Below are 24877 nucleotides of genomic sequence, written 5' to 3' on the forward strand. Positions count from 1 at the left end.
GAGTCAGAGTCGGTGCAAGAGAAATTGAGGAGTCGGACTCGAAGGTTTGGCTTACCGACTCCACAACCCTGGTTATCAGTCATTGCACAAAAGGAGGAGGTGAGCTGTGACATTACCTATTGTGAATGGTGGATCCTGTTATCTACTGTATCTAGAACTGTTATCAGTCATTGTACAGAAGGAGGAGGTGAGCTGTGTATGTGGATCCTGGGTCATCAATCATTGTACAGGAGGGGGAGGAGGTGAACTGTGACATCACCTAATGTGAATGGTGGATCTTGTGTTATTTACTGTATATAGGTGTTATCAGCCATTGTACAGGAGGAGGAGGAGGTGAGCTGTGACATCACCAATTTCTTCTGTTGAAGAAAGGAATATACAGTATCTTGTCCTCTTTTTGCATGAAGTGACTAAAAAAAGTAGATGACACTACTATGTATGACCAAAACCTTACCCACAATTGTTTACGACTTTAATGGTACCAGTACAACACATTGGAACTTGTAACAAACTTTATTTGTCTTTACAACAAAAAATAATGGAAATTGGTTTACAATAAATTACCCTCATGTTCACTTCTACTGGTCAGTTCAGCACCTGGCACAGAAAAATAGGAAGCGGCGGTATAAAAATTTATTGCACAAGTGACCAAGAACCTATAAAAAGTCTAGATACAATATAAAGTTATTTAAATTACTACAAATAACAAAAAAGGTATCAATATGGGAAGAACTAAACTAATCCGTAACATCAATACAAGCAGTCGTAAAGTCAATTTATCCATAAATGTCTGGTTATACAAGTGGTCTATGAAGAACTTGTGGATTTGGGTGGAAACATTTTGAGAATATAAATTTTAATACAACATATGGATACGAGATGATGGTAGGAATATCGCTACGGTAAAGTGTGGTGATGATCATTATAGGAGGAGGAGTATAGCTCTACTGACCGTATGGGAGGTTGTGGGGTTATACGAAAACTCTAACATGGCGATCATGGGTGGCGAAGTCAATGATTATTTGGGGAATGTAATGTTGGCTTTATATAGCGCATACGCATGATTAATGGTAATACTGTGGCTATCGGTTATTACATTGGATCAAGATGGCACAATTCGTGTTAGGTGAACCAAGAACCCATTTGATGAGCTATTTTCTTGAGGCTGTGAAAATGGTCTTCAGGCACTAGTCCCCCAACATCTAACTAATTTCTATTAATGAGTTGAAGCATGGGGGTTAAAAGGAATCTGTCACCAGGTTTTTGCTGGCTCATCTGAGAGCAGCATAATGTAGGTAAAGCAATTCTGAATCCAATGATGTATCACTTAGATTACAGCGTGCAGCCGTTCTGATACAAAGTTTTTAGACTAAAGGTCGCTAAAGCGATGTCGTTGTCGCGGAATTTGTGACGCAGATCCGGCCGCGTTAGCGATGTCGTTGCGTGTGACACCTATGATCGATTTTGACTCGTCGCAAAAACGTTCAAAATCGCTAATCAGTGACATGGGGGTCCATTTTCAAATATCGTTGCTGCTGGAGGTACGATGTAGTTCATCGTTCCTGCGGCAGCACACATCGCTCCGTGTGACACTGCTGGAACGAGGAACCTCACCTTACCTGCGGCCGCCCGCAATGAGGAAGGAAGAAGGTGGGCGGGCTGTTACGCCCCGCTCATCTCCGCCCCTCCGCTTCGATTGGAAAGGAAAGGAGGCGGTTCACCAGTCTTAGACTTAGAAAGGAGGCGGTTCACCAGTCACAGCGACGTCGCTAGACAGGTAAGTAATGTGACGGGTCCGGGCGATGTTGTGCGCCACGGGCAGCGATTTGCTCGTGACGCACAACCGATGGGGACGGGAACACACGCTAGTGATATCGGTAACGATATCGCAGCGTGTAAAGCGGCCTTTAGGAATGCAGGAGAGCTGAGAAAGCTAACCCCGCCAACAGCTTGCTCTCTGTATAAAATGTCTATAGACAATGCGCTGCTAATCACAACAAGAGGTGTACTTGACCAGCTAACCTAGTCCGACAATAACCTCCTGAAGCTAAAACAAACATTACAGGTAAACAACTGCACAAGCTGTGAAAAAAGACACATCGCTGAATTAATCTCTGCAGCACGCTGTCTTTAGATTCCATAACAAAAATCTGCTGACAGATTCCCTTTCATTCCTAGTTTGTCCAATAATCTGTAGACTCTAGGCCTAGATTACAAGTCATTACTATCTTTGCTAAAAAAACATTGTCATGTTTTCAGACTTGAATCTGATACCCATGGGGGGGGATTAGTTTTCTCATGATTTCTTAACTTGCCCGATCCCACATTCTTCTTAGTTGAGACTTCAGACATTTTTTAGAAAGTTACATAGGTTGAAAAAAGACCTGGGTCCATCTAGTTCCACCATCCTCCACCAGTTATACATTTCATCACTAAATCATATAGTTACATAAGTTGAAAAAAAAAAAAGACCTAGGATTTTGCCAGTAGTAACTAGAGTCACCTTTGTCCCAAGCAACTTCCCAATACTGAATGACTTAAGTTTAACTCAATTAAGAAGCATATGGGTTCAACCAAGTTAAGAGTTCATGAGAAGACTAAAGGCCCCTTAGACATCATATTCATGTCCAAAGGACTTGCCAATTTTGGATATATATAGTAATGAGTTGAAGCCTTGGGGTTGATGCCCAATTTCTTAAAAAAAATAAGTAGACAACCTTTAGTATAGAATGTTTCAAGTCTTTAAGATAATTGTGTGATCGGAGAGATTAGGAGATCATGGGAAGACTAAGGGACTGCTCGCTTATTAGCTTAATATTAGCCAACCATGCCGATATTCTGCGTGATGGGTAATTCTACCTTAGGAAGGATTGGGCCCATAGACATTGCCTATATTCCGGGTCACTGGCTAACTCTACCTTAGGAAGCATTGGGCACATAGACGTTTCCAATATTCCAGGTCACTGTCTAACCCTACCTTAGGCACGATTTGGCACATAGACGTTGCTGATATTCTACGTCACCGGCTAACTCTACCTTAGGAAGGATTGTGCACATAGCCAGTGACGTGGAATATCAGCAATGTCTAACTCTACCTTAGGAAAAATTGGGCACATAAATGTAGCCGATCTTCTGCCTCACCGTCTATTTCTACCTTAGGAAGGATTGGGCACATAGTCGTTGCCGATATTTCGCGGCACCAGGTAACGCTACCTTATGAAGGATTGGGCATTTAGACGTTGTCGATATTCCGCGGCACCGGCTAACGCTACCTGAGGAAGGATGGGACATGTAGATGTTAAGTTTTCATTGTTTGTGCAGGTCTTGACCATATTGTGATTGATGGCAGTTCTTTAAGTCAGAAGAATAGTCTTCAAATCAATACGTTTTTAACGTTTCTTTTGACCGGACTCCTAAAATATCTGATACGCTCTGAACTTCCAACGTTCTATTTTATTTCATGCTGTCTACTATTGTAGTATGGGCATAAAGAGGATGATGAGACTTGTCTTTTTCTCAAATCCTGGGGTACTTAGCACCAACATTATGAGGTTTTGTGTGGTCCAAAGCCATGTTTATTATCTTTAGCTTATTCTAACTGTTGGCTATTGCTACATACATATTACAAGACTCAGCAGAAGAGGAATACGCCTTTACCTTTGGTCTCACAGTACATATTGATTAAAAAAATAAAAACCTGATAAAATTCGGAATTACAATTTATGTAAACAATTTCCATGAATACAGAACATTTCTTATGTACAATGTATTGTAGACAATGCTTGATGACTGTCCCGCCACAGAGGAATGAGTTACCTACTCAATGAGTCCTACTTAGCCATCCTGAAGATTTTTCAAGGATTTGGATGGTCTTTTCAAAATACTTCTGGCCATGCGGTTAATCCCAGGCGATCTCACCTCCAACGAATCTTCTTCCTCTTGGACCTGTGTAAACTCTGGTTGGTGGTAGCCAGTATGGGAGTAGGCATCGGGATAGGGCATTTGGTATCCACCATAAGGATCTTCTCTGTCGTCATCGTCGTCATCATCGTAAGGACTTGCTGGGCCATAGGATTCAGGGCTTGCTTGGCCAGGACCACCGCCATATCCACCTTGACCCACCACCACCACGAGTGTATAATTGATTAAATACATATACAACAGGGTATAAATAAAAAGAAAAAAAACCCTAAACATGGCAACAGGGCCTAAATGCTATACATGGGCTTAAATACTATACCTTTTATTTACAACATGGAACGATTAATACGAACAAGACGAATATAGTCGAAGACTTAACCAGGAAAACCGTCACCAGGAACGTCAACCCCCGACATTTACATCAACGAAGTGAATAATGTCACAGTATCTTGGTTTCTTTCAGCTCTGGGCTGTCCCGAGCGGTGTACGTGATACTGCTTGATACGCAGCTAATTGAAGCGGAAGGAGGAACCTCCATGGAGCGTTATCCTCTCATCTTCATCACTTAGTGAATGTTTTTTGAGGGGGTTTTTATTGACAAGTTCATTACTGTCTAGTTTTACGGACTATAATATTCCATTGGTGATTTTTGAGCCAATTGGTAAAGCGGAGTTGTACCACAATCGATCGCGCTCTTCAACGCTGGTAGTCATTGTAAGGTATTAAGCCTTCTCATTGGATGTGTGTAAAATTGTGTAAAACGAGACATTTCGAAGAGGAGGAGAAAAAAAAATGAATAAAAGAGAAAAAACACAAACGTCAGTACATAAATATTACACCAAGAGACAAATACAAACACCACAATTAACAAAAACTCACACTTATACCGCCCTATAAATGCCAACCTATCTTATATCTAATATGGTGCATGGGGATTGGGATCACTTGTTTTGGTGATGAAAGGGGGTCCATCTAATTTGGACCCACCAATCTAGCCTTTCCATAGATAAGTAGAGATGACGCGAATCGATTCACCCGATCCAGCGGTTAGGTCAGTAATCTGTGGCCGTCTGATGGGAACCCTTACAACTGCCTCTTACCTGACTTCTTTTGATTAGCCTGTGTGGCATGGCATTGTTGTTGCGGTGGGACGTCACCCTAGGCCTGCTAGTTATAAGAAAAGCCATGAATGCTCTTCCCATCTCACGGCCACAGATTACTGATCTGGCTGATGGACTGAAGGCCCCGTTACACGCAACGACATCGCTAACGAGATGTCGTTGGGGTCACTGGAATTTGTGACGCACATCCGGCGTCGTTAGCGACGTCGTTGCGTGTGACACTTACGAGCGATCGCTAACGATGCAAAATACTCACCAAATCGTTGATTGTTGACACGTCGTCCATTTCCCAAATATCGTTGCTGATGCAGGACGCAGGTTGTTCGTTGTTCCAGAGGCAGCACACATCGCTACGTGTGACACCCCAGGAACGACGAACAGCACCGTACCTGCGTCCTCCGGCAACGAGGTGGGTGTGTCTTTCATGCGGCTGCTCTCCGCCCCTCCGCTTCTATTGGACGCCTGCCGTGTGACGTTGCTGTGACGCCGCACGAACCGCCCCCTTAGAACAGAGGCAGTTTGCCGACCACAGCGACGTCGTTAGAAAGGTAATTATGTGTGACGGGTACTAGCAATATTGTGCGCCATGGACAACGATTTGCCCGTGACGCACAAACGACGGGGGCGGGTGCTTTCACGAGCGATATCGCTAGCGATGTCGCTGCGTGTAAAGCAGCCTTTAATGCTGGCAGTCCGTCAGGTAGAGTTGAGCTATGAGTGTATGACAAGTTCAAGGGGGAGGGGAAGAAGAGTCTCATAAGTGGAGAAAAAAAAACAGATTTCTCCAATGAGATATATTACAAAGTTTCTCATATCTGCATGTACTATTGATTTATGCAAAGTTTGTGGAAAGTAAAATCCAGTTTTTAGTAATCTCATAAGAATGATTATGGCTCTTTGACCGATACACAATGACAAACACAGCGACGCAGACAAAACAACACAAAAACACGATGACGAGATCATGCAAAGCTGCGTTTGCAATGTCATGTTTGGTTAATAGGTGACATTTTGAGGGAATATTCTGATACAGATTTATATTGTACCTTGTTCAGTATTTTATGCTTTAAACGTGATTCTGGCTCAGCAAACAGTAATAGTCTATTCATACATAAATATACAAACATGAGCAGCGGCTGTAAATGATAGCTAATGGATGGATGAATGTAAGTAAAGATTTTGGGTGAAATTTGCTAAGGTAGTCCGAGAAAGTTGGGCTAACGAATGGCTCAAAAACCCTGGTGGATGATGGATCGTATGGAGGGAGTTAGGGGCAGTGATGATCTACTTACTCCTTTCACTCCTCTGCTCTCTGTGACCACCCCTGGGGAGTACGGGTCAAATTAATTTTGGGAGTTTTTTTAACATATCTCATAAAATGTGCAATTTTTTAGCTAAAATTTCCAGCAGGAGCCATTTTTTATAGATGATTTCTGAAAAAGTAGATGTGAGGGTGAAGCTACATGGCACTATTTTGTAGCAATTTTCCAAAAATACAATTTATCAGATCGCTATCCAATGGAAAAGTTTGACAACAAATCATTAGAGCTCACCATATCCAGCACAAGAAGAAGCATCGCAATACCCCGGTGGCCCGGGAGGTCCCGATGGACCAAGGTTTCCTTGTGGACCTGGCACACCACGCTGTCCCGGTGACCCGAGGGGTCCTTGGCTTCCGGTTCGACCTTCTCCTGGGGGTCCTGTTGGAAGAAGCTCATCAATTAAGTTTTTGTAGAAGTGTTCGTAAAGTGAATTCCTCACACGGAACTAATGCTCAATAGACTAAATTCTGCATTGTAAGACCTGGAATATAAAACGTCTGTAGGGGGGAAAAAAGGTAAAAGAATTCTCGAGACTTTATAGCCCGTGGGAAGTAATAATGTACAGAAGGGATTTCTAAATCTTGGCAATGGGACAGTTCTCCTTTTGGCTGGCTGGCACAATGTATATACATTTCCATCACACATTTTCCAGACAATGAAGTGTTGTTCCAGTGATTATTTTTACCTGGAGGTCCCTGGGGACCTCGTGGGCCTTGAGTTCCCACTCCTGGGTTGCCCCTTTCTCCCTTCTCACCAGATAGACCTATTGTGAAATAATAAAACAAAATATACATTTTTAGTTGTTGGCTGAGGCTCCAATGAGACTATGACTTTGCTTTCACATCAGTTACAATAATCCAAGCGGCAAGGTGTTGAGTTAATGTAGTCCTGGAATAAAGACATCGCTGCCCAGACCAACCAAGTCCTCTGCTGCCACCATGGAAGAAGAACCAAAAGTAACGACTAGTTGGCGTCAAAATCAAGAAATTATTTCAATTCCTAAACCCTGTAGTGGGATTCCACGGCGGTAGCTAATTATAAGGGGTCCTGCTGCTGGGGACCCCAGTAATCACTGGTGAAGCAACCACCACAAGTATCATGAGCGTTAGAGGTCATCTATACAATTAGAAAACACTTGAGTTTGCCTAAATGACCTTTAAACCAGGCCATTAATTTAATAATCCACAGTCCACTGGCAAACAGACTACATTATGTCTCCATATACTATATTTGGTAGTGCTATTACATTTCTGATAGTTTCAGCTTTGATCTGATACTGGTTAGCTTGCTTGTCATCCTCTGCTTATTCAGTGTCTGGACAGTTCAGAATTTACAGTAGGTATTTCTGTATTGTTATAACAGATAAATATGTTGTCCCCCCCATGATGAGTATCAGGACATTTTTGAGGCATCTGGCAGCAAAATGAGCTGCAGCGATGAGCGGTGATGTCTCAGGTTATTTGCGGTCACAACTGGAGGTTCCCACGATCCTTCACCAGTGATCACAGGTAACCTGGCTGTTTTTTTTTAAAGTCCGGTTAGTCCCACCAATCCTAGATATCTGCCCATCACTTTTAGAGAATATTAACATCACGTAATATCAGGACAATACACTGTGTGTTGCTTAGTATTAAATGTAGCTTTATGCTACACATGTTACACCCAGTCTTTCTTTCTTACCCCAATCCGTTCCGGCCTAAATATATTCTATGAATAGAATTCACCTCTTTCTCCAGGTGCTCCTGGGCCTCCAGGACTGCCAGGAAATCCTGATGCACCAGGTGATCCCATTTCTCCAGGTGTTCCTTGAGAACCTTGTCGGCCAGGTGGCCCTGGTGGTCCTGGGATGCTCCTAACAGACACGGACTGACTTGGTATTTGGTTTAGGAGTGAGTTGAATCTTGACATGTGACCTACAAAAAAAATGCACAAATGTTAAACCATTGAAATATGGAAAAGTGATCTAGCAGGATGTATGCATTTCAGCGGGTATGCTGCGATTTAAGACAGTGGTGCTGTCTAGGCAGAGGTAGAGGAGGCTGGTGTAAACAGGTGACCTTCAGTGATGAGCAAGCGTGCTCGGCACAGCTCGGTAGTCAATCCAAATATCACAGTGCTCGGCACAGCTCAGTACTCAATCTTGAATATCAGGGTGCTTGACACAGCTTGGTACTCCATCGAGTGACTTGCAAATGCTCAACACTCCGTCTGGAGAGAACGAGAGATTGAGCTTTTCCATCTTTCAGAAAAAAGCTTCAGTTTCCCATTGACTTCCATTATACTTGGTAGTTGAGTTAAGCCGATCTGAGCGTCCAACCTGCTTGATTCAAGTAACAAGCACTCAAGCATTTTAGTGCTTGCTCATCCCTAGTAACCTTATATCAATTTTGCATGACTTTAAAGTAACTATTATGTCAATTTTGTCTAGTGCCCAAACTATCGATAGGGCATAAAAGCGCAGTTGTCACGGTTGACAGACAGTCACGTGGTATCCGGCTGTAGACGGTCACAGCTTTTAGCTACACAAACTGCTCTCTGACAATTCTATTCTTCCTCCTGTGGTGTATATGGTATCCTATGTATCTTCTCTGCTTGGGGTTAATTCCTTTCCATTTAGGGTCCTGCAGATATCCTCACTTTTCAGCTGTTAATCATCATCACTTTCCCTTGTGTCCTTAAATACCCACATTTCCCCTTGGTGTTTGCTGGTGATAGAGCTATATTCCTATACAATTCTTGGATGCAAGCAGTTGGCTTGTATTCATCTGAAGAAACAATGTTGTTTGTTGCTGTTACTCTCCCTGTGTCTTCATGCCTCTTTGAGAAAGCATTTGTGAAACGTACGTCAGAGGTGGAGGGGCACGCCGATATTGCAGATTGCCGTAATGTAATGCCAAATCTATTGAGAACATCCCTAATTGATGGATAACATTCAGTACTGCCATAACTATATTTTAGCCCCTTGCTCATCACACTATTGTGGTTGTTATTAACCTGGTATATCCGCTCACGGGGCAAGCACTGATAGCAACTAACCCTGTGTTGATCAGTATAGGAAGCATAGTTAGCTGGCCTCTTAAAAGGGAAAGGGTTGAATTAATATAGGTGCACAACCTTGGTCTATCGCTGCTTTCCCTGTGCGTGGATATTCAGGTGGTAGTTTGCACATAGTTACATCTGATTATTAATACTAGGCACGCTGCACTTTAATTGGTCCTGGATATATTGTAGTATTTGTATACCATTTTATGATACACGGACTTTACTGGAGGTGGTAGCTAATTCAATAACTGCCATTTCAATATCATGGGGTGTTATTTAGTATAAATAATATTTGTACAAACCCTTGGGTTGATAATTAGTAATAAAATTATGCAAACTGGCACAATTTTATCAATACCATTTGTATACAATTGGGTGTTATTTAATTATTTAATTTTATAAATAATGTGTTTAAAAACTTTGTGGCTTGATAACTAAACAATACTATGTATAATCAGCATCTGTAATTTAGTTAGTGCCCCTCCTGATGGTCTTCCTTGTTTTTCACTTTTATGAATGATTTGTAAATATTAAAATATAATAAAAATATGTTTAATTAAGTACTATTGGTGCAATCGCATATTTTGTCCCTAGGGTCTTATAGTTGGTTTAGCATATGTTGTGTGTGCACTAACCACATATGAAGGACAAATTGTTGATTAATTATATTCCTGTACAGGCCTTGGATGCAAGCAGTCAGCTTGTATTCATCTGAAGAAACATTGTTGTTGTTGCTGTTCCTCTCCCTGAGTCTTCTTAGAGATATGTTATTCATTCACTTCCCCCTCTTTGTGCTCTCTGTGTCTTCTTTAGCGCTTAGTGAGGTTGACTAAGCACTCATCCCATCTGTTCCCAGTTCAAGGTCAGCCAGGGCCAGGTATCCGGCTCGGCGCATAGGTGCGGAACCTATCTCGAGTGGTCAGGGGAGCCAGGGTCAGCAGAAGGTTTGATCATGGGTCACCATCTCCCCCTTCCCTAGACACAGGGTTTCCCTTCTTTGTCATCGTACATATGGTACTTCCTCGTACCTGGCATGACCGCCATCCTACAAGTTAACACGTTGATTGGTACCTGAAAGAGCTATAGGTATCATTATTGCCACTCCTTGTACTAGCCAAAACAAGATTGTTTTACCTTTTAGAAAAGCAAAAATGAAGCCCACTTCACTGAATGCCACCTTTTTGCTACCAACTAGACTGTTTGGTCAGAAGGAGTGACATCACAGTCACCTTTATAGTCCTAAAATCTGACCGATACCCTGAAGACGGATTGGAGAAGATCAACAGCTTTGACATTTCAGGCGTGAGAAATAACAAAAGATATGATCTACACTGACTCAAAATCATAACCGGAGCACTAATTCCCACACGGAGCGAATGTCTGAGGGTTAGGCAGAGGCTTAGGTACTCACTCTGGATGATCTGCTCACACACCTGCCGAGCAATGACGCGCACCATATTCTGGGACTGGGTGTCACCCTGCAATAAGAAAAACACTAAGTAAATGTCTCTGTACATAACCATATGATGAGCATTGCCAAGTCATGGTTAAAAATCTGCATTCAGTGAAGACAGATTTCCTCATTACTGAGAGAGATGACGGTTGCTGCTTATAAAAGTCTATGGAGGAGGGAGGAGCTAGAGACAAACACAGACATTCTGCTGCAAGTTCTTCTCATCTCCTATCTCAGTAATGGGAAAATCTTTGTTCATTGAAGACAATGGTTTGGGAATTTTGAGAATGAAAGATCAGTTGAACAAAAGGATTTCTCTGATAAGACAAATTACAAAGTTTTTTATTTTCATGTGTATTTGATTTAAGCAATAAAAAAATGTATGTAAAGATCAGCAGAAAAGTGTAACAGAATTATTATTTACTGAATTTATCTTTTAAGTAAATATAATCTCTACGTTTTCTCTCGTGCTGCACTTGTTTTTTGGAATTTTTGTTACTTCCCTTCACCATCCTTGCCTTGTTCGTTTATAACATGAGGCTCTAGGATTTGTTTCTATGACTTTATTGTATTTTTTAGTGCCAACTTCACTTACAAACAGTTGAACAATGACGCTCCGGGCAACGTTCTGCTGGGAACCTATGTGTCCTGGCATTCATGTGGATGTGATGTACGTAGCTGAACATCTAACAGACCAAGAACCCCCATTCAGCATAATCTTAAGTGTCAGAATTCCCCAGATCTTTATTTGATCATCTGTGGGATACGAGAGTCCATCTTTCCACTACTTTAAGCAGGTTTTAATTTTATGGCTGTACTTTTGCAGCTGCGTGTCCTGGGGAAATGACATTGATGACAGGTATTAATTACTTACTCTTTCTCCTCTTTCCCCTTTAGTCCCTGGAACTCCCTAAAGGAAAAAAAAAATGTTAATATAATCATTCGTCCTGTGGATTAGCACCTCGTCATTTTTAGTTACAATATTCTGTGCTGATTAATTTCCTAATTTATATATTCATATAGTTGCAGCTGGGTCGTACTGGTATCTGCCAGTTCTGAACTGATGCCACTGCTGGATATCTTCCAATTATGAAGAAAAGTAAGCTTGATGTGTCTCACATCTGCTACTTTAAGTTTCATTGATTACCACTGCACCTATGGTCTTCAACGTTGCCTATTTTTTGGTGCTACGTCTAAAGAGCATATCTTGAAATCCCAGTCTGCTTTGAAATCTTGGGAGAGACGTTGCTGATGCAGTATAACTACCTAGTTGTTGCTGTAGTCAGTCTTGCCACAGTGTGATCTATCTTCCACAACCTTACCATCTAATACATTAAGTTTCATTGACGACCACTGCGTCTACGGTCTTCAACATTGCCTATTTCTTGGTGCTACTTCAAAAAAGCACGTCTTGAAATCCCAGTCTACTTTGAAATCTTGGGAAAGACCTTGCTGATGCAGTATAACTATAACTAACTACCTGGTTGTTTTTGCTGTGGTCAGTCTTGCCATGGTGTGATCTATCTTCCACAACCTTACCATCTGTTACATTAAGGTTCATTGACGACCACTGCGCCTATGGTCTTCAACATTGCCTATTTCTTGGTGCTACTTCAAAAGAGCCTATCTTGAAATCCCAGTCTACTTTGAAATCTTGGAAGAGGCTTGGCCGATGCAGTATAACTACCTGGTTGTTGATGTCAGTCTTGCCATGGTGTGATCTATCTTCCGCAACCTCACCATTGTAGCACAGTTTGTCTGTTCCTCACCCAGTTTTAAAAGAAGCTTGTAATGCATGATAACGCTATTAAACTGCAGATATAGGGGAAATCTGCCGGTTTATTGAGTTTTGAAGGTACCAGGCCGCAGTACTCAAAGTGTGGCATCTGGGAGAAAATTAACCTTATTTCCGCCAGCTTTCAGTCCCAGAACAGCTACAGTCACTGCTCACAACACATAGAGCAAAACATCGACACTGCCTACCAGCTAACTCTTCACTGATACGCTGCTGAGCCTGCTGTTACTTAGTGTCTGGGTGTGCTTACAGACTCCACTCACTGTATACGGAACGGTGACTAATTGCTCCTGGGAGAAATGCAATTAATTTTCTCCTGGGTGCCGCACTTCCAATATAGCAACCATGTAAAGTCATACCGCTATTATCTGCATGTTAATAGTAACATAGTCCTCTTTAAACCTCCTACACAGCTGTTTCTGTTTCAGTTAATGACTATATATAAACCTTGTATGAAAATGTTGATCATTATCACCTGTTTGGTAGAATTAGTTACTCATACACACAACTATAATCCTACAAAATCCTTGTGTAAGTGTACCTGGAGGAAGTGATGCTGTTCTGAAGATAAATGGTGATCACACCAAATAATAATGGGATTTAGATTTACATTTTGTTCAGGCTGTTTTTGTATTAATTAACAAAATACAAACTATTAACACTTCTATTCTCCAAATCTTGTGTATAGATTTCCACCACTAGGGGCATTAAACTCTATATTGGCACAGTATGCAGTAAACTCTGGAGCGCCCCCTGCTGGTGGCTGCAGTCAGTTAAAATGTTATTATTTAACTGTAATGAATCGAGAGCTCTGTATCAAAAGAATCCGGGATTTGTAGCTCTTACACAGGGGAATTTGTCACCCACGGTGGTCCCCAGAAATCATCTATCTTGTGACTAAGTGATAAATGTTTTCCGTGCGTTAACCCTTTATCGGCATGTCTCTGCAGCCTCGTCCTCCGTGTCCTCATCTCCTGTCGCCTAATGCACAAGTTTTCCATTTCATAGAAGATTTTAACACATCATGAATTCTTGCAGAATACCAGCGCTGTCTCCGTCATCTGTGATTTATTACATCCGGCGCACATCGTAGTATTTTTTTCTTTATTTTTTTTTCCCTCCAGTCATTATGAATGATGTGTTTTGTACATTTTACATGAACGCGTCATGGCTCCTGCAGCAGTTGCTTCATCTCATGGCTATCGTTTTCTGGAATGTTTTAGTAAGGCATAATTGCTCTGACGAGATGTTATTGAAATATCAATAGAAATATCACAGCTGGGTTCCCTCATCACAGACGTCATATGTTCAGAGTCTTCTCCCGTAATGGTGTATGGGCTAAAAGGGTTAACTATAATATATATATATATATATATATATATATATATATATATATATATTTATTTATATTAATTATATTATATTTATTATCATTATATTTATATTAATTTATATTAATTTTTTTATTATTATTATTATTATCATTTATATCACTTCTGGGTTAAAAAACCTTCAAACATAATTAAACAATTCCTCCGCCGTTTTATGTATTCAGCGCCTATGAAGATCTATGAAGATCTATGCGTCTCCATAGCTACAGACTACCAACAAACTGTATAGTCAGATCTTGAAGTTCTACTCCCATCCTTTTACCTTTTTTTAGGAACTGGTACATATATACTGGAGTCTGATTGCCTGGTCAGAGTACACCATCTTTGTTTGTGGTCTGTAACCATGGAGACACAAGTGTGTATAGGAGCAGTAGACACAAAATGGAAAGGGAATTTTAATCAGGATTATTTATTTATTTATTTATTTATTTTAGTTGAGTTTGAGTTGCCTCAATAACAAGAATTTCTGGGAAGGTGGAAATTGCAATGAATACTAATAGGCTCTTAAAGAGGACCAACCAGCAGGATTTTCCTATATAAACTAAACCCAGTGCTATACTGGCGCTATCAGGCTGATTCTATACATACCTTTACTTGTGAGATTGTATGTATACTTTCAGAAATATAGGCAAGTAAAGTTTGTGAAATTCATTGTTACTTGATTGATAGGTGCTACAGAATATCTAATAGGTGGGTTGGGTTTTGCTGGTTATTCCCGCCCTTGTCTGCTGCCTGTCCTTCCTCCCCCTGTCTCTATTACTACAGGGGGAGGAGGAGGAAGGACAGACAGCAGACAGGGGCGGGAATAACTAGCAAAACCCACCTATTAGATATTCCATTGCACCTATCAATCAAGTAACAGTGCATTTCACAAACTTGTCTGTATTTCAGAAAGTATACATCTGATTTCACAACTACAGGTATGTATAGAATCAGCATGATAGTGCCAGCATAGCACTGGCTTTAGGTTATATAGGAAAATCCTGGTGGTTTGTCCTCTTTAATATAGATCCATACTAATATTTTAAAAGCTAAAATCGGGATGTTTAAGCTCCACCCAAGGAATGCCTGAAATGTAGGCAGGAACATACTCAAAAATACACACTCCATCCCTTTTTGTTGTCCAATTCCCTGATAAGTATGCAGACCTTCCAGTGCTCCTTTAAACTAGGAGAGACTAAAGGCCCCGTCACACACAGAGATAAATCTGAAGCAGATCTGTGGTTGCAGTGAAACTGTGGACAATCAGTGGCAGGTTTGTGGCTGTGTACAAATGGAACAATATGTCCATGATTTCACTGCAACCACAGATCTGCCAAAGATTTATCTCTGTGTGTGACGGGGCATTTAGGGGTGCTTTACACGCTGCAACATCGCTGTCGATATATCGTCGGGGTCACGTCGTTAGTGACGCACATCCGGCGCCGGTAGCAACATCGCAGCGTGTGACACCAATGAGCGACGATCAACGAGCGCAAAAACGTGCAAAAACGTTGCTCGTTGAAACATCGTTCATTTCCATAATATCGGTGCTGCTGCAGGTACAATGTTGTTTGTCGTTCCTGCGGCACCATACATCGCTACGTGTGACGCCGCTGGAACAACAAACATCTCCTTACCTGCGTCCACCGGAAAAGGAGGAAGGAAGTAGGTGGGCGGCATGTTCCGGCCGCTCAACTCCACCCCTCCTTTTTTATTGGGCGATAGTTCAGTGACGCTGCTGTGACATCGCTATGACGCTGAACGAATCACCCCCTTAGAAAGGAGGTGGTCTGCCGGTCACAGCGACGTCGCAGAGCAGGTATGTGCATGTGAAGCTGCCATAGCGATAATGTTCGCTACGGCAGTGATCACCACATATCGGCCGTATAACGGGGGCGGGTGCTATTGCGCTCGACATCGCTAGCAAATGCTAGCAATGTCGCAACGTGTAAAGCCCGCCTTAGGGACATTGACCCCGATTCATGAAGACGAACAAACGTCACTCCGATCTTAATTAATGGGTGGGGTGGAATCCAAGGCTTTTTATTCATTAAACCCATGCTGAAGTAAGATTTGTGGTGTAGCGAATGTCCCCATCTTGCCCCAGCTCCGTCCACTTTGTTGGAGAGAGGTGAAAATGGCAAAAGTTTGCAGAATTTTATCATATCATCGATTTGCACCCAAATTTGTGACTTTTTACACCAGAATTCTTGTATGAAACTGTAGCACTGGCGTCCCTCCGCTCCCTGCTCTCCTCCTCCCGCAGGGATGTGCGCTACTCACCGCCGTCGCCAGCTTTCACATGTGTCCTGGCGTTGCCTCACTCCACTACGTGTGTGCTCCCTGCTTCCACCTCCCGGGACCTGTGCACACAGCGCAGATCCTCTGAGAGTGTCCCTTTTCTTAAAGGGCCAGCTCATCACTTCCAGGAAGTGCCTCTCAGACTACTGCTGAGAGGTACAAGGTAGATAAGGCTCTCTCCCATTAGGGGAGGTGCCTGAGCAACGTGTTTAGTTAGTGTTTGCCCTAGCTAGCTAGTTGTTAGGTCCCCTTGTCCTCTGTGCTTTTGTTACAGCGTATTATTTCTCTGCCTGTCCATCCCGGCTGTGCCTTCAGCCTCAGCTACCCCAGTAGCCTTGCTATACCACAGACTGTGCCTGTTCGTCCCGGCTGTGCCTCCAGCCTCAACTAACCTGGTAGTCCTTGCTACACCAGAGACTGTACCTGTCTATCCTGGCCGTGCCACCAGCCTCAGCCTGTCTACTCCTGAGTCCACTTTGCCTTGGGTGTCAGCTGCCCCCTTTCCGGTCTCTGCCCTGGGAGTAGCACCTGGCGTGTGCCTCGTGGTGGGCGCTTAGCCAAGCCCCTCTCATGAAGAGGGTGAATCCGGAATTTCCCTGTGTTCCAGTGGGTCCACCTTTACTCGCCGCAGTGCAGCCTCCGGAGGTGGACATGACAGTAAGCTTATCAGTATTAGAGTAATCAAGTTCCCATATTTCCAAATCCATACTTACAATTATTCTATGATCCAAAGAAAATGGGGGTCGCATGATCCCTGTTTTTCCATGTGAGGATGATGAATGTAAAGGTAGCCAAATATATGGCTCTTTCAATAATTCCCATATACTTCAATGAAAAGAGGGGTGCATAATTTTAGATAAGTCTCAGTGACTTGCGGTTGGGTGCCAGGGGACCTCAATAGGTGGGAGACTCCGAAGCCTTTTATGACATATCCACACTCTTGCCTATCACATTGACTAGAAATAATCCCTGACAGTTCGCTATTAATTCTGATAACGGACAAACATATGCTCCCGTCCCTTTAAATTTACATTTTTCAATATTTTTATTCTGCATTTACCAAAATAAAGTATGTGCCCCCCCTCCACTCTTGCCCCATGGGCACTGGTAAGGCAATGGCATATTCTAAGCGTTGCTTTGACAGCTGAGTGCCGGGACAGTGTGCAGATACGTCCGGCAGAATTCCCCCTGTGTACCCCTATGGGTAATTTCCTGGCGGGCACCTCCCAGCGCGCAGCTCCGGGGATTTCATATTTACTCAGGATTTGCTTGCGTTTAATGAAAGCTGGAAAAACACAGCTCCATTTATTATACTCTCCTCAGATCGGGACTGAAATAATATGTAGGGGGGCTGTGTCCCTATAGCAAAGTGGCCTGGGCCGTAAGACGCAAGGTTATTGCAGGATGTTCTGCTGAATCGGGATCTGGAGGGTGACGGCAGATCAGCGGCTTTTACAGTTCTCTAGTCTTGAAATAATAAAACATTACAACATTTTCTAAAATGATTTGTGTTTGTTTTTTTTACCATTTTCATGGTCTGGGATTGATGTCAGTGAATGAACAGTCTCTTGTAAACACACAGAGGCTAAAAACTTCTGAAAATTAAAACTTCACAATTTAAGCTCAACAACACCAGTTAACGTTACTGACAGCAAAACTTTTCATTGTAATATATGTAACATGTCTAGGTTCCCTTCCAATTTCAAAAGAAAGTAACTAGTGATGAGCGGGCACTACCATGCTCGGGTGCTCAGTACTCGTAACTAGTGATGAGTGGGCACTACCATGCTCGGGTGCTCAGTACTCGTAACTAGTGATGAGCGGGCACTACCATGCTCGGGTGCTCAGTACTTGTAACTAGTGATGAGCGGGCACTACCATGCTCGGGTGCTCGGTATTCGTAACTAGTGATGAGCGGGCACTACCATGCTCGGGTGCTTGGTAGTCGTAACTAGTGATAAACGGGCACTACCATGCTCGGGTGCTCAGTACTCGTAACTAGTGATGAGCGGGCACTACCATGCTCGGGTGCTCGGTACTCGTAACTAGTGATGAGCGGCACTACCATGTTCGGGTGCTCAGTACTCGTAACTAGTGATGAACGGGCACTACCATGCTCAGGTGCTCAGTACTCGTAACTAGTGATGAGCGGGCACTACCATGCTCGGGTGCTTGGTACTCGTAACTAGTGATGAGCAGGCACTACCATGCTCGGGTGCTCAGTACTCGTAACTAGTGATGAGCGGGCACTATCATGCTCGGGTGCTTGGTAGTCGTAACTAGTGATGAACGGGCACTACCATGCTCGGGGGCTCAGTACTTGTAACTAGTGATGAGCGGCACTACCATGCTCGGGTGCTTGGTACTCGTAACTAGTGATGAGCGGGCACTACCATGCTCGGGTGCTCAGTACTTGTAACTAGTGATGAGCGGGCACTACTAAGCTCGGGTGCTCTGTACTCATAACTTGTGATGAGCGGGCACTACCATGCTCGGGTGCTCAGTACTAGTAACTAGTGATGAGCGGGCACTACCATGCTCGGGTGCTCAGTACTCGTAACTAGTGATGAGTGAGCACTGCCATGCTTGTGTGCTCAGTACTCATAACTAGTGATGAGTGGGCACTACCATGCTCGTGTGCTCAGTACTCGTAACTAGTGATGAGTGAGCACTGCCATGCTCGTGTGCTCAGTACTTGTAACTAGTGATGAGTGGGCACTACCATGCTCAGGGGCTTGGTACCCGAGCATGGTAGTGCTCGCTCATCACTAGTTACGAGTACTGAACACCCGAGCATGATAGTGGTCACTCATCACTAGTTACGAGTACTGAGCACCCGAGCATGGTAGTGCCCGCTCATCACTAGTTACGAGTATTGAGAGCACCGAGCATGGTAGTGCCCGCTTATCACTAGTTACGAGTACTGAGCACCCGAGCATGGTAGTGCTCGCTCATCATTAGTTACGAGTACTGAGCACCTGAGCATGGTAGTGCCCGCTCATCACTAGTTACGAGTATTGAGTACCCGAGCATGGTAGTGCCCGCTCATCACTAGTTACGAGTATTGAGTACCCGAGCATGGTAGTGCCCGCTCATCACTAGTTACGAGTATTGAGAGCACCGAGCATGGTAGTGCCCGCTCATCACTAGTTACGAGTACTGAGCACCCGAGCATGGTAGTGCCCGCTCATCACTAGTTACGAGTATTGAGAGCACCGAGCATGGTAGTGCCCGCTCATCACTACCGTAGTTACGAGTATTGAGAGCACCGAGCATGGTAGTGCCCGCTCATCACTAGTTACGAGTACTGAGCACCCGAGCATGGTAGTGCTTGCTCATCACTAGTTACGAGTACTGAGCACCTGAGCATGGTAGTGCCCGCTCATCACTAGTTACGAGTACTGAGCACCCGAGCATGGTAGTGCTCGCTCATCACTAGTTACGAGTATTGAGAGCACCGAGCATGGTAGTGCCCGCTCATCACTACCGTAGTTACGAGTATTGAGAGCACCGAGCATGGTAGTGCCCGCTCATCACTAGTTACGAGTACTGAGCACCCGAGCATGGTAGTGCTTGCTCATCACTAGTTACGAGTACTGAGCACCCGAGCATGGTAGTGCTCGCTCATCACTAGTTACGAGTACTGAGCACCTGAGCATGGTAGTGCCCACTTATCACTAGAAGTACCATTATCTGTCTTTTATCTTCTTCACTAAGTTTCCTTGCCTGTCCACTGTGTCTATGGTCATCAACGTTGTCAATTTCTTGGTGTCCTCAGAGCTGAGAAATACGGGCAATTAGGTGTCTGTCTGGGATTACATGAATAGACATAAGGATTAGCATGTAAGATCTGGGGTCACTTCTCCCAGATGTTTGGCATAACCTCCCTTCCGAGTTCTTTCAATGCTGCTTACAAGTGACAAGGGTCCTAAGAAGAATTGCTGAAGGTAAAGGGCGGTCACCAAGTATTGGTGGGATTTAAATTGCCCTTTTGTTCATTCACTTTTGCATTTTATTAACTGATAAAAATAAACTAAACTTTTTTTTTTAAATATGGGTTGTCCAGTACTTTATATTGATGGTCTATGCTAAGGATGGGTCATCAATATCAGATTGATGTGGGGTGCGAAACCCGGGACCGACCAACTAATCTTGGTATTGGCCGGATGTGATGAGATGTGGAGTGTATCAGTTGCAAATAACTCACGGCGCTGGGATGTGCAGCTTCTTGAATGATGACATCTGTGAACAGCTGACCGGTGGGGGCGCTAGGTATGACCACCCCACCAATCAGATATTGATGACCTATCCTACAGATACGCGATCAATGTAAAGTGCTGGACAACTCTTTAACTGCCTCTTCTGATCAGTTTTTGAGCTTCCATGACTATGCACCAGCTGGTGAATCTCCTGTGTCTTCGCCCTGTGCGTCTGTGATTTACCGTCTACATACAATCACTCTCAGGTTAGTAACGCAGCTCACATACCGAGGGTCCAGAATCCCCCTGAGGTCCTTTGCTTCCTGGGACACCCGGAGATCCTGGGCTGCCTGGTGCACCCTGCAAAAAAAATGACCACATCAATTGTAGACAGGGCACATCTTCCACATATGCCGGCGCTGTGCAGCTGAATGATTCATTAATTCTTAAGGATGAGTTAGAAGACCTCACTGCAGTAAGAAGTAAAGCCACAGATTGTTTAGTCCTTCTTGCTCCCAACAAACCACATTGTATTATATCCAGCAAACCAGTTTCTCCAAACAAGATGAGACGCTTTCCAAGAAGGAAACATCTAATTGTGCATCAGGCTGCAGAAATGCCGCAGTTTTCCTCCAGTGGCCGCGTGTCCGCCTGCAGCCCGAGCCTAAGGATGACTCTTAAGGCCAGTTTCAGATGTCCATGTTTAATCAGGTACTAGTCGCATGCATGGTTATGGTCATATGTGTGACATCTGTGTTTGCATACGTGTCACACGTACCAGAAAAAACACGGGTCTTTTAAGTAAAAAGATTTTCTATATTCACCTGTATACCTGTATCCAGCGCTGTCTTCTCTGCTGCCTCCCGCTCCTGACCGCCGCTCATTATACTAATAGAATATTTACCGCAGTGAGGAGATGGAAGCTGGAGCAAGGACAGCATCATGGGGACAGCGCTGGGCATAGCACCACCAAGGACAACATCGCGAGGACAGCGCTGGGTAGAGCACCACAAAGGACAGCATCATGGGGACAGCGCTGGGCATAGCACCACCAAGGACAACATCGCGAGGACAGCGCTGGGTAGAGCACCACCAAGGACAACATCGCGAGGACAGCGCTGGGTAGAGCACCACCAAGGACAGCATCGCGAGGACAGCGCTGGGCATAGCACCACCAAGGACAGCATCGCGAGGACAGCGCTGGGCATAGCACCACCAAGGACAGCATCATGGGGACAGCACTGGGTAGAAAACTGCCAAGGACAGCATCGCGAGGACAGTGCTGGGTACAGCACCACCAAGGACAGCATCATGGGGACAGCGCTGGGGACAGCGCTGGGGACAGCGCTGGGTACAGCACCACCAAGGACAGCATCGCGAGGACAGCGCTGGGCATAGCACCACCAAGGACAGCATCATGGGGACAGCGCTGGGTACAGCACCACCAAGGACAGCATCATGGGGACAGCGCTGGGTACAGCACCACCAAGAACAGCACCGCGAGGACAGCGCTGGGCATAGCACCACCAAGGACAGCATCGTGAGGACAGCGCTGGGCATAGCACCACCAAGGACAGCATCGCGAGGACAGCGCTGGGCATAGCACCACCAAGGACAGCATCATGGGGACAGCACTGGGTAGAAAACCGCCAAGGACAGCATCGCGAGGACAGTGCTGGGTACAGCACCACCAAGGACAGCATCATGGGGACAGCGCTGGGGACAGCACTGGGTACAGCACCACCAAGGACAGCATCGCGAGGACAGCGCTGGGCATAGCACCACCAAGGACAGCATCATGGGGACAGCGCTGGGGACAGCGCTGGGGGCAGCGCTGGGTACAGCACCACCAAGGACAGCATCGCGAGGACAGCGCTGGGCATAGCACCACCAAGGACAGCATCATGGGGACAGTGCTGAGTAGAAAACCGCCAAGGACAGCATCGCAAGGACAGTGCTGGGTACAGCACCACCAAGGACAGCACCACCGGGGACAGCGCTGGGTAGAGCACTGCCAAGGACAGCATCGCGAGGACAGTGCTGGGTACAGCACCACCAAGGACAGCATCATGGGGACAGCGCTGGGTAAAAAACCGTCAAGGACAGCATCATGGGGACAGCGCTGGGCATAGCACCACCAAGGACAGCATCATGGGGACAGCGCTGGGTAGAGCACTGCCAAGGACAGCATCGGGAGGACAGTGCTGGGTAGAGCACCGCCAAGGACAGCATCATGGAGACAGCGCTGGGTAGAAAACCGTCAAGGACAGCATCATGGGGACAGCGCTGGGTAGAGCACCGCCAAGGACAGCATCATGGGGACAGCGCTGGGTAGAGCACCGCCAAGGACAGTATCATGGGGACAGCGCTGGGTAGAGCACCGCCAAGGACAGCATCGCGACGACAGCGCTGGGTACAGCACCACCAAGGACAGCATCATGGGGACAGCGCTGGGTAGAGAACCACCAAGGACAGCATCGCGGAGACAGCGCTGGGCATAGCACCACCAAGGACAGCATCGCGAGGACAGCGCTGGGCATAGCACCACCAAGGACAGCATCATGGGGACAGCGCTGGGTAGAGCACCGCCAAGGACAGCATCATGGGGACAGCGCTGGGTAGAGCACCGCCAAGGACAGCATCGCGGAGACAGCGCTGGGCATAGCACCACCAAGGACAGCATCGCGAGGACAGTGAGAAAACAGCTTTGGATACAGGTAATATAGAAAATCTTTTTATTTAAAGACCCGTGCTTTCTCCGGGACGTGTCACACTGATGTCTCACGGATCATATCAGTGTGCGATCCATGTGACACCCGTGCTGCCAGAGAAAAAATGGACATGTCCGCATGTGTGCATGCAGGGCCATGAGGGGTTGCGCGGTCCATGTAAAAACACGACCGTGGGAGTACAGCATGGAATAACATGGGTATGTGTGGCATCTGTGTTAAAAACGGATGTCACACGTATCTGAAACATGGACGACTGAAACCAGCCTAAAAGACATTCTTAGGTCACTGGATATCGGCGAATGTAAAATGCAAAAGCCAAAACACCAAAAACAAGCGCTTTACCATTGTGCCTGGAGGACCTGATGGGCCAGTCGGGCCATCTTTTCCTGGGAAACCCTGTACAGATAAAAGAAAAAAAAAAAATGTAAAATTGTTGTTACTGTGAATGGTTAATCCTCTATTTTTCTTTTTTTGTGTGTCATAAATGCTTAGGCGTGAAAGAAATGTTTGGATCAACATCCAATTTTGTTTACTCTGAAGTGTCCCTGTCCACACTTATGGTGCCTGTATGTTTACTCTGAGAAGTGTCCCTGTCCACACTTATGGTGCCTGTATGTTTACTCTGAAGTGTCCCTGTCCACACTTATATACCTGTATGTTTACTCTGAAGTGTCCCTGTCCACACTTATTATACCTGTATGTTTACTCTGAAGTGTCCCTGTCCACACTTATGGTGCCTGTATGTTTACTCTGAAGTGTCCCTGTCCACACTTATGGTGCCTGTATGTTTACTCTGAAGTGTCCCTGTCCACACTTATGGAGCCTGTATGTTTACTCTGAAGTGTCCCTGTCCACACTTATGGTGCCTGTATGTTTACTCTGAAGTGTCCCTGTCCACCCTTATGATATCTGTATGTTTACTCTGTGAAGTGTCCCTGTCCACACTTATGATACCTGTATGTTTACTCTGAAGTGTCCTTGTCCACACTTAGGTTACCTTCACACTTTAGCGATGCAGCAGCGATCCGACCAGCGATCTGACCTGGTCAGGATCGCTGCTGCATCGCTACATGGTCGCTGGTGAGCTGTCAAACAGGCAGATCTCACCAGCGACCAGTGAACAGCCCCCAGCCAGCAGCGACGTGCAAGCGACGCTGCGCTTGCACGGAGCCGGCGTCTGGAAGCTGCGGACACTGGTAACTAAGGTAAACATCGGGTATGGTTACCCGATGTTTACATTAGTTACCAGCGCACACCGCTTAGCTGTGTGTGCAGAGAGCAGGGAGCCGCGCACACTGAGCGCTGGCTCCTTGCTCTCCTAGCTACAGTACACATCGGGTTAATTAACCCGATGTGTACAGCAGCTACATGTGCAGAGAGCCGGAGCCGGCAGCACAGGCAGCGTGAGAGCTGCGGAGGCTGGTAACTAAGGTAAATATCGGGTAACCACCTTGGTTACCCGATGTTTATCTTAGTTACCAGCCTCCGCAGCTGCCAGACGCCGGCTCCTGCTCCCTGCTCGCTTCATTTGTCGCTCTCTCGCTGTCACACACAGCGATCTGTGTGTCACAGCGGGAGAGCGCCTTTGAAGAAAACGAACCAGGGCTGTGTGTAACGA

General features: G+C 45.0%; 1 protein-coding gene across 4 annotated transcripts in view; it reads right to left on the bottom strand.

The window, feature by feature from the left end:
* Window positions 1–834: 834 nt before the first annotated feature.
* COL14A1 (collagen type XIV alpha 1 chain) overlaps window positions 835–24877 on the bottom strand; it is a 248413-nt gene continuing 224370 nt past the window's right edge. For 3 of the 4 annotated variants that reach the window (XM_075352908.1, XM_075352907.1, XM_075352909.1), the window contains 8 exons: window positions 23602–23655; window positions 20816–20887; window positions 11734–11769; window positions 10818–10884; window positions 8089–8277; window positions 7050–7127; window positions 6596–6742; window positions 4063–4649 (listed from right to left, as the gene is read on the bottom strand). In XM_075352908.1, the coding sequence (XP_075209023.1) occupies window positions 4618–4649; window positions 6596–6742; window positions 7050–7127; window positions 8089–8277; window positions 10818–10884; window positions 11734–11769; window positions 20816–20887; window positions 23602–23655 (675 nt within the window). In that variant the 3' untranslated portion in view covers window positions 4063–4617. Of the gene's footprint in view, window positions 4650–6595; window positions 6743–7049; window positions 7128–8088; window positions 8278–10817; window positions 10885–11733; window positions 11770–20815; window positions 20888–23601; window positions 23656–24877 lie in introns of all 4 variants that reach the window. The other variant, XM_075352910.1, reaches the window with a different exon arrangement.

This window comes from Anomaloglossus baeobatrachus, chromosome 6 (genome assembly GCF_048569485.1).
Source record: "Anomaloglossus baeobatrachus isolate aAnoBae1 chromosome 6, aAnoBae1.hap1, whole genome shotgun sequence".
NCBI classification, from domain to species: Eukaryota; Metazoa; Chordata; class Amphibia; order Anura; family Aromobatidae; genus Anomaloglossus; species Anomaloglossus baeobatrachus.